The sequence below is a fragment of the Nannospalax galili genome, unplaced genomic scaffold (assembly GCF_000622305.1).
Source record: "Nannospalax galili isolate Female #2095 unplaced genomic scaffold, S.galili_v1.0 scaffold100, whole genome shotgun sequence".
Classification (NCBI taxonomy): Eukaryota; Metazoa; Chordata; class Mammalia; order Rodentia; family Spalacidae; genus Nannospalax; species Nannospalax galili.
The window spans coordinates 5602176-5610803 of NW_008352891.1; the positions used below are offsets into that span (position 1 = coordinate 5602176).

Genomic DNA, 8628 nt, shown 5'->3' on the forward strand with positions numbered 1-8628 from the left:
GTGACTTATGCATTTTGTAATATATTTTGCCTTTTTTGTTTTTTGAGACAGTCTCACTTAGGTAAGTAAACCTGACTGGCCTCAAACTCACTATGTATATCCTGGCTTTTGTTCCCTAAAAAAGCAGATTACTTCAAACTGGCTGTTAGCTGTATCTACTGGTCTATATTTCTGTCTGAAACTATATTTGAATGTAACACATATTAATACCTCACACAGCACTAAAAGCTCACACAGTACTAGTTCACTAGGTGAAGCCAGGCATGGTGGCACACACCTTAATCCCAGTACTTGGGAGACATAGACAAGTTTGAAGCCAGCCTAGTCTACCTGTGCAAGTTCCAGGCCAAGCCAGTTACACAGTTAAAGCCCCGTCTTTAAAAAAAATAAAAATAAAAAAATCACCAAGTGACACTCATATTTAGGCAAATGTTAGAATTTACAGTAACATCTCCTGAGCATTTGCAAACATCAGGCAATTTTTAAAGGTATAAACAGGTAAAATCTAATAAAAAGGATGTATAGTTTAAAAAAAACTTCTAATTTAAGAGACATGGAATAAATGCAAGTGGATTAAGTCTCAATAGTACCTACTCAAACAAAATGAGAATCAATCCAACTTTAGGAGAACCAATTTCAATCTTGGCTTTACCATGGAACAGGATCAAGATCCTAGGTGGGTCAGGATGGTTCAAGGATCTGATCCAAGACTCTTTCCATACCAACTACAAATGAGGCAAAGTACAACTTATAGACGAATATTACTGCCCCCCACACAAATTCAGACAGGCCCACTTCTAGCAAACGTCTTAAGTCATGTCTAAATTTCTAGTGACTTAAAAGTTACAAGGTCACCTCTGCTGCAGCAGGAAATGCCCTAGCACAAAACCTGGGCTACAAGGCCACACATACATCCAGTGCATGACTGGCAACAGATCTAGCTATGCACAGGACTGCCTTCAAAGTCAATTAAAAAGGCATTTCAATTCATTAAAGAAAAAATCTTTAGAAATTAGGTGATTACAACACTAAACTTTAAGTCACTTAGATTTTGAAGGGGCTATTAGCGGTAAATAAAACACTGTACTTAGTATAGAAACCAAATAAACCAGGCTTTCCCCTTGACAGTACAGTGTGTGCAAAGTGCCAGTTTTATTTACAAACTAGTTAGGTAAACTTTATAGTCTGCAAGAAGCAGCGAGCGAGGCTGACATCTTTAAACTGCCTTGTGGTAATAACTGATGTTTAATCCTGCTCACTTGAGGGTCGCCTCACAGTACAGCCTGGACAGCTGCCGTGTGCTATGAGGACATCATAGCTGGCCGACCTATTTGCAAAAGTCAACAGGCCAAGATCTTCCGTAAGAATCCAAGTAGCTTTTGTTTTAAATATCCTTTGTCCTTTTTGTAGGTGACACTCAGTACAGGATTTTGAGGTAGCTACACAGTTTTACAGATGCCTACTGATGAATTTAATGTCAAATTATGGTGTAGCCAGTTGATTCATTTTTGCTGCTTTTTAATAAGGGGAGATAAATCAGCAAAATGAGAGCTCATGTTCAATTTACTTAGAAGTCAGCATCCAAGGTGAAAGAATTCTCTGTCGGACTTGACATCACTCCCATCCTCTGATATTCCCCTACTCTCTTCTCAAAGAAGTTGGTCTTCCCTTCCAGTGAAATATTTTCCATGAAGTCAAATGGATTTTCTACTTTGAAAATCTGGAAAAGTTCACATCAAGATATAAATGCTGAAGACAAGTTTCAAAAAAATTAGAAGGCCGTAAACAGTAATACTTTACCTTGTTAAAGCCCAGCTCAAGCATAAGCCTGTCTGCCACAAACTCAATGTACTGCTTCATTAAAGTGCAATTCATCCCAATGAGCTTCACAGGCAAGGCCTCCGTGAGGAACTCCTAGAGACCAAAGCACAGCTTCTCAACACACTGAAGCTTGAGGACCAAGCCCCCTCCAAACCAAGAGCAGTCCCTATATATCACCCACCTGTTCTATCCTCACAGCATTGACAATTATTTCTTTTACTCTCTGCTCTGATGGTCTGTGTACCAGGTGCTTGAACATGAGACAGGCAAAGTCACAGTGCAAACCCTGGAAGAAAAGTTTAAGATCGCTGTAGGGCTCTAAAGACTGATCTAAAGACTTCTCTAAAGGAAGGTGTTAAAGCCAGGAGTGGCAATATACATCTTTAATTCTAGCACTTTGGAGCCAAGGCAGAAAGATCAAAGTTTAAGGTCAGCTTGGTCTATACAGTTTCAGGCAAGCCAGGACTAGACTACTTACTTCAAATAAAAAATAAGGGGGGAAGGGGGTTTGCTAAAAACAGGCAAGTGCCCAACTGTCTATTCTGCTAACTAACCCCATTCAAGGCCATCAAAGCTGACACCTACATTACATAGGGCCAGGCCTATTCATACCTACTATTCAGCCATAAGCTAATTTGGCTATTACCCAGAAAGGCCAGTTAGCCTTTAGAGATTCAGAAATTAGTGATACAATTTCAAAGGAAGTAAATCTTCACCTTAGGACACTCCACTAAGCCCTAAGGCTTATCTCTTTATACAATAATGTAAAGATTTTCTCATCTGATCTCTGGGATACAGGAATGGTAGGGTTCCTGCTCCTTACTTTTCAGATTTAACTAACTAGAAAACATGGGCACCTTCACCTCCCTTTTCCCAGGCTAATCCAAGTGCCTACAAGGTCATACATGGAACCCAAGCAAAGCCTTACTTCATAAGGACACTTACCAACTAATTTGGAAGTACAAAGATCTTTTATGATCCCCAGACAAAAGGAAAAATCCCCTAAAATTCCTAAGTACTCTTTGTTTTACGCAAGCTAGCAGGATAATAGGTGTATACAAATTCACTTTACTAATAAAAGTAGTTTCAGGACATCATTACTTAAGGTACTTTTGTTCTTTGCTAAGTGTATGTATGGTTGATTTCACACATTAAATGTAAAGCATGGCTGGGAGTATGGCTGGGAGCATGGCTCAGTGTTTGATTAGCATGAGGCTCTGGGTTGTGCTCCAGGACCAAAAGAAAACAGTGGCTATGATGTCACCTGGTTTCTGTGTCTATTGTCTTGTCAAAAGACACAGAAGCATGTGTCTAAGGGCTGCAAGTTGGGACCATTATTTTAGACTCACCTCATCTCTACTGATAAGCTCATTGGAAAATGTAAGACCAGGCATCAGTCCTCGTTTCTTGAGCCAAAATATTGATGCAAAGGAACCAGAAAAGAAGATTCCTTCCACAGCAGCAAAAGCTACAACACGTTCTCCTGATAAGAATCAACACCAAAATGTCCCTAGTGAGAAACTGGGCATTCACAGCATGGACCAACAACCCAGTAACATTACTTGGAAAATGAAGTCAGTTTTAAGAAAGGTGAGTGTCTTTACCATATGTAGCTTCTTTGTCCCCAATCCAACGCAAGGCCCAGTCAGCCTTCTTCTTCACACAAGGCATTGTTTCAATGGCATTGAAGAGAAATTCCCTAGAGGCAAAAGTCTAGCATGAGCTATGATACCACAGACCTCAGACCCCAACCTGTGAACAAGAGCTGACAGGGAGGCCAAATGTGTTTACCAACTCCCCGCCTCAAAGGGAAGACAGGAAACATTCAAGGTCAGCTCTTCCTCTGTAATTTAAAATTCTCAAAAATCTTTTTTTTTTGTCTTTTTGAGACAGGATCTCCCTGTAGCCTCAGCTGGCCTGGATTCCTTATGGAGACCAGGTTGGCCTTGAAATTAGAGATCCACCTGCCTTAGCCTGGGACTAAAGGTGTGTGCCACCATGCCTGGCAAAACCATAAACCTTAACTACTACGTTATTATCCCACTAAATGGGCTGTCCTTCAAATGAAATGTTATTACTTTTTTAAAGTTATCCAAATCTCTTGACCCTAGTTTCTTCAAATCCTGCTAACTTTTATCCTAATGCTGACCATCCCCAACACTGGATTCCCAACCTCCCCTTCTCTTTAACCTACCTCCATAACATAAAGACCTTCAGCTGCCTCTATTTTTCTACAATCCAATATAAAGTAATGCTGTACTGTTCTAAATTAATCTCTTGGCTCAATATTGCCTTGAATATGTAGCTGGCCTTGAACTCAGAGATCCACCTGCCTCTGCCTCCCAAGAGTTGGGGATTAAAGCCATGCGCCATCACTGGCTGCAGGCTCTCTCTTTAGCCCTGTCTGATCTTGAACACTTGGCAGTGCTACTGCTTTGGCCCACCAGGTCCTAAGATTACAGCATGAGCTACCACACACAGATACTGGATCTAATTTAAGTGACTCAATAATACAAGGCAAATTTAGGCTCCTGTGCCTAGAGCGCTCATGACTCTGGGTGCTAGAAATGTTTACCACCATCTGCTTAGTCATTCTGCAACCGTTTTATGAACCAAAATACTTGAAATAAAACTACAGTGAGCAAGTCTAAAACATCTTGGCATACCATTTGGGTACTCACCTTTCTTTGGGATCTTTAATGTAAGTGTCAATAAGAAGACTGTACATTTCAGAATGTATGTTTTCCATGGCAATTTGGAAGCCATAGAAACAGCGGGCTTCGGTAATTTGAACTTCTTGGCTGAACCGCTCCACCTAGTGGCAATAAAATACAAAGTTAAACTGGAACAATCCCTTTGTGCCATTGAAAGGTTTGCTCAACTGGGCACTCCAGAAACAGAGGATCTCTGGGAATTCAAGGCCAGCCAGGGATACACAGTAAGACCTTGCTTACGCCATAAAAAGGAAAATAAATGCGGTACAAGGTATCATGACTACTCAGCATTAGAGGGGAAAAAAGCCAGGATAACTGTAAGATGTTACAAAAGAGGAAATGCCCGATATATCCATTCACACATTCACAGCATTTAGCATTATTTTACTTATTTTTAATTATATGTGCATGCTTGTATGGGGGGGGTATGAGCACACAAGAGGCCAGAGGTGGGTGTCAGGTCACATGCCCTAGAGCTGGATGGCATCACAAGTGGTTTGTGAGCTGCCCCATTTGAGCCCTGGGAACCTTTCAGGTCCTCTGCAAGAGCAGGAAGTGCTCTTAACTACTGAACCATCCCTCCAGCCCCCATTCAGAGCATTTAAGATCAAAAGATAAGTACTAGATCCACCTTAAATCATTTTAAGTGAATTACAGCCATTTTGTGCAAACTCACCAAGTTTTCATTTACTATGCCATCACTCGCTGCAAAGAATGCTAGAACATGAGATATAAAATATCTCTCTTCTGGCTTCAGGGTTTCCCAGTGCTGGATGTCCTTGGAAAGATCCACCTAAAGTTTTAGAAGTTCACACTCTTAGCAAGGTTAAGTGCGCAGGAACTCACATACACTTCTAAATTGTAGTCCCTACACCCCCTAATGACTATATTCCACACATCCAGAATTCCTTTTGCCAAAGCTCGGTGGGCAACCACTCAAGTGGAATCTAAGAGTGTCTTAAACGCCCTGCCGGCCATGCAGGGGTCTCTTGACAACAGCACACCCAGAATGATTACCTACCTCCTCCGCAGTCCAAAAGGAGGCCTCAGCTTTCTTGTACATCTGCCAGATGTCATGGTATTCAATGGGGAAGATGACGAAGCGCCTGGGGTTCTCTTTCAATAGTGGTTCTTCATCCACGCTGGGGGCAGGTACTTTACTTTCCTGTCGGGTGAGAAAAATATCCCAAGAGCGCTTGAGCGAACCATATGAAATGGCTGGTTTTCCAGACCAAGTTCTTTCGACGATTGGCAATTTTGTGTGGTTCAGTGGAAAAGCGTTACTTGTCCCGAGGCATGCTATTTGACTGTGACTATATATAACACGAAGCACTACAGGACTGACAGATCGGCCGAAGGAGGGCACTCTGGGAGGGGTGGGGGTTGGGGAGACACTTTGGCGGGAAAGGCGATGAGCAGTGCAGACAGCTGAGACAATGCAGCTTTGGCGCCAAGAGCGGGCGCCCCTGCCGGCGGCTCCGGTACCTGCCTCAGCCCCTCAGCCCCTCAGCCCCTCAGCCCCTCAGCCCCTCAGCCCCAGCTCGGCGGGGTCCTGTAAGATCTTCCTCGCCACCTTGCTGGCCAGGATGCGGGTCCCGCTGAGGGACGGGGGCTGCAGGGAGACGTGCGTGCGTGAACGCGGGGAGCCCTCCACCCTCCCGGCCCCGCCGGCCCCGCCGGCCCCGCCAGCCACACCAGGGTTCGTCTCCAAATCCTCACCGTGTTCTCCTTGTCTGCCAGGCTCAGTCGCTTTAGCGGCGACACCTGCAGCTGCTGCTGGTCGGAGATGGTGGCGAGCGGGACGCGGACGGAGAGCATGGCGGAGGCGAAAGCTTGAGGTAGAGAGGAGAGCAGCAACTAGAGCCAGAAGCACCGGCGGCTTCCCGAACCTGCGCTCTTTAAATCTCCAGTGAATGACGCGCTCCGGAGGGGCGTGGCCGGCGCTTCCCATTGAACCAGACTGGCCACGTGTACCTCCAGACAGCGCGCGGGAGATTCAAGCGCAGGGCGCTCGGGCGATGCCTGTGGGCAGCGGAAAGGCCGCCTTCCCGGACCGCTGCGCCGGCCTTGCTCGCGCGCGCGGGCTCTCGCTGGGCCGGAACCGTTTGGGATTGCGGGAGGCGCGGCGATTGGAGAGCGCCGAAGATCCCACCTCCGCGGAAACGCCTCCGAACCGGGCCGCAAGGAACGCGGGGCGGCTGAGGTTGGTGCCAAATCCTGAGGAACGTTGCTGGCTGCACCGGATGCGTTGCCGTGACTGTCTTCTTTGCTGCCCTAGTGTGGGGGTGCGGAGTTCGCGAGGCAGATTTTTAGGAGAATCAGCCCGGACCGGGCAAGCCCCACAGGGAGAGCTGAGCCCCACAGTTCCACTTCCCGCGACTCGTTGTCCCCCCCATTCGTAACATGGGACTTGTAACCGTGCTTACCCTTGTGGGGTTAATAAAGTGGACAGGACGTTAAACGAGAGGATTCCTGTAAAAAGTGCGCTACTTTGTAAGCGTCAAACTAAGTGACGTGGAAAGGGCTCGGGTGCAGTTTTCTGCACGGTCTCCTTGTCAGGCTACTGTCCCCCGTGTCCCACTTGTTTTAAAAACCGCAAACCGTGATGGAGCACACCTTTAACCCCAGCACTCGGGAGGCAGAGGCGGGCGGATCTCTGTGAGGTCAAGGCCAGCCTGGTGCCAGGACAGCTGGGGCTACAGGGAGACCCTGTCTCAAAAAGACCGAAAAAAAAAAAAAAAAAAAACCACAACTGCAAACCGACCAAAAGTTGCAGAAAGTTCAGAGAATGAATAGGAATTAGAGCTTCATTTTATGACTCACTGTCCCAACAGTTGGAAGACGGATTTGAAAACTAAGTGGTGAGGATGGAGAAAGGAGTTTTCCTCGGGTGGCTTTGTGATACAGGAGCTTACCCTGCAGGCCAACAAGGTACCAGAGATTACTGAAGAAGTGGAGATCCGGAAAGAAATGAACCTGGAAGAGCTACAACAGACCCTCTTCTAGGCCAAATACCTTAAGGAGGGTGGGATGGAGAGACTTCCTCTCCACCTAGGCCACTGCAGACTGCTCCAAATTCTCACCATAGACTGGGTGAAAATAACTTCTAACACTAAGTGGCAGCTAAAACTTCGCTCTAGGCAGGCAGTTTTGTGACAGCCAAACCCACAGTTACTCTTTGTTAGTGTGCAATTGGCAGACTGTCAGTTTCACATATACACATACCCCAGTATTCATCTCCAAAATAACCTTTTTTCTCTGAAACAAGAGCCTGATGTATCCCTGGCTGACCTCCAATATGTAGCCGAGAATGACCTTGAAAGTATGATCCTCCCGTCTCCACCTCCTGAGTGCTGGTATTACAGGCATGTACCACAACTTGTTTGTGTGGTCCTAGGGATCAAACCCAGTACTTACATGCTAGGCCAGCATTCTGCAACTGGACTACATTCCCAGCCCCTCGGTATGTTATTTATGTTGCTAATTTTATGCCTCATCAAGCCATTATCACTTCCAGCAAAGTTATTAGTTTTTTGGTTTTGGTTTTGGTTCTTTAGCCTCAGCTGGTCTGGAACTTGCTGGCTATGTAGACCAAGCTGGCCCCATTCTCACAGAGACCCGCCTGCCTCTGCCTCCCATCAGATGCGTGTGCTACCACGTCTGGCAAAATGATAAGTTCTTGATATCACCTAATACCTTTTTCCAGTCATCAATATCTGAGCTCTGCTTTCGGTACTCCTGGTGTGTTCAGTATTTAACTCTCGGAGTTAAAGTACAAATGAGGTTCTCACTACTAAAATAACACCTATTCACTGAAGAAAATTTTGAAGAGGGCAGAGGAAGGTCGCCATTCTCTCCTCCCCGCCACCACCCTCAGGTCTCTTCGGCTTAACCCTCCCTCCCACCCAGCCGGCTACGCGGGCTACCACTGGGGGGCGTGGCTGTGCGGGCAGTCACGCCCCTACGAGGCCGGGCGCCGCCTAGGCATCTGAGTGCAGGGACCTGTCCACGGTTGCCCGCTTTTGCTTTCCGTTCCACGATTGGTACGTTGAACCAGCTCTGCTTAATTCAGAGAAGACCCCGCCCACTCCCT

At 46.1% G+C, this 8628-nt stretch overlaps 1 protein-coding gene across 1 annotated transcript; it reads right to left on the reverse strand.

Moving 5' to 3' along the window:
• Positions 1 to 321: 321 nt before the first annotated feature.
• Positions 322 to 6483, reverse strand: Rrm2 (ribonucleotide reductase regulatory subunit M2). Its single transcript, XM_017802468.2, has 10 exons — positions 6255 to 6483; positions 6073 to 6147; positions 5557 to 5700; positions 5212 to 5328; positions 4503 to 4636; positions 3426 to 3520; positions 3171 to 3304; positions 2003 to 2107; positions 1801 to 1914; positions 322 to 1720 (listed from the first exon to the last, which is right to left on the reverse strand). The coding sequence occupies exons 1-10, from the start codon at positions 6351 to 6353 to the stop codon at positions 1568 to 1570; spliced, it is 1170 nt and encodes a 389-aa protein (XP_017657957.1). The 5' UTR covers positions 6354 to 6483; the 3' UTR covers positions 322 to 1567.
• Between the last annotated feature and the right edge of the window lie 2145 nt (positions 6484 to 8628).

Excerpts from the sequence above, each read along its gene's own strand:
- Rrm2 (XM_017802468.2), bottom strand. The coding sequence starts at position 6,353 with ATGCTCTCCGTCCGCGTCCCGCTCGCCACCATCTCCGACCAGCAGCAG. Across the intron at positions 5,329-5,556 it reads CCTTTTGGACTGCGGAGGAG|GTGGATCTTTCCAAGGACAT; the intron begins GTAGGTAATCAT and ends CTAAAACTTTAG. Across the intron at positions 1,915-2,002 it reads ATGCTGTGAGGATAGAACAG|GAGTTCCTCACGGAGGCCTT; the intron begins GTGGGTGATATA and ends TTTGGTCTCTAG.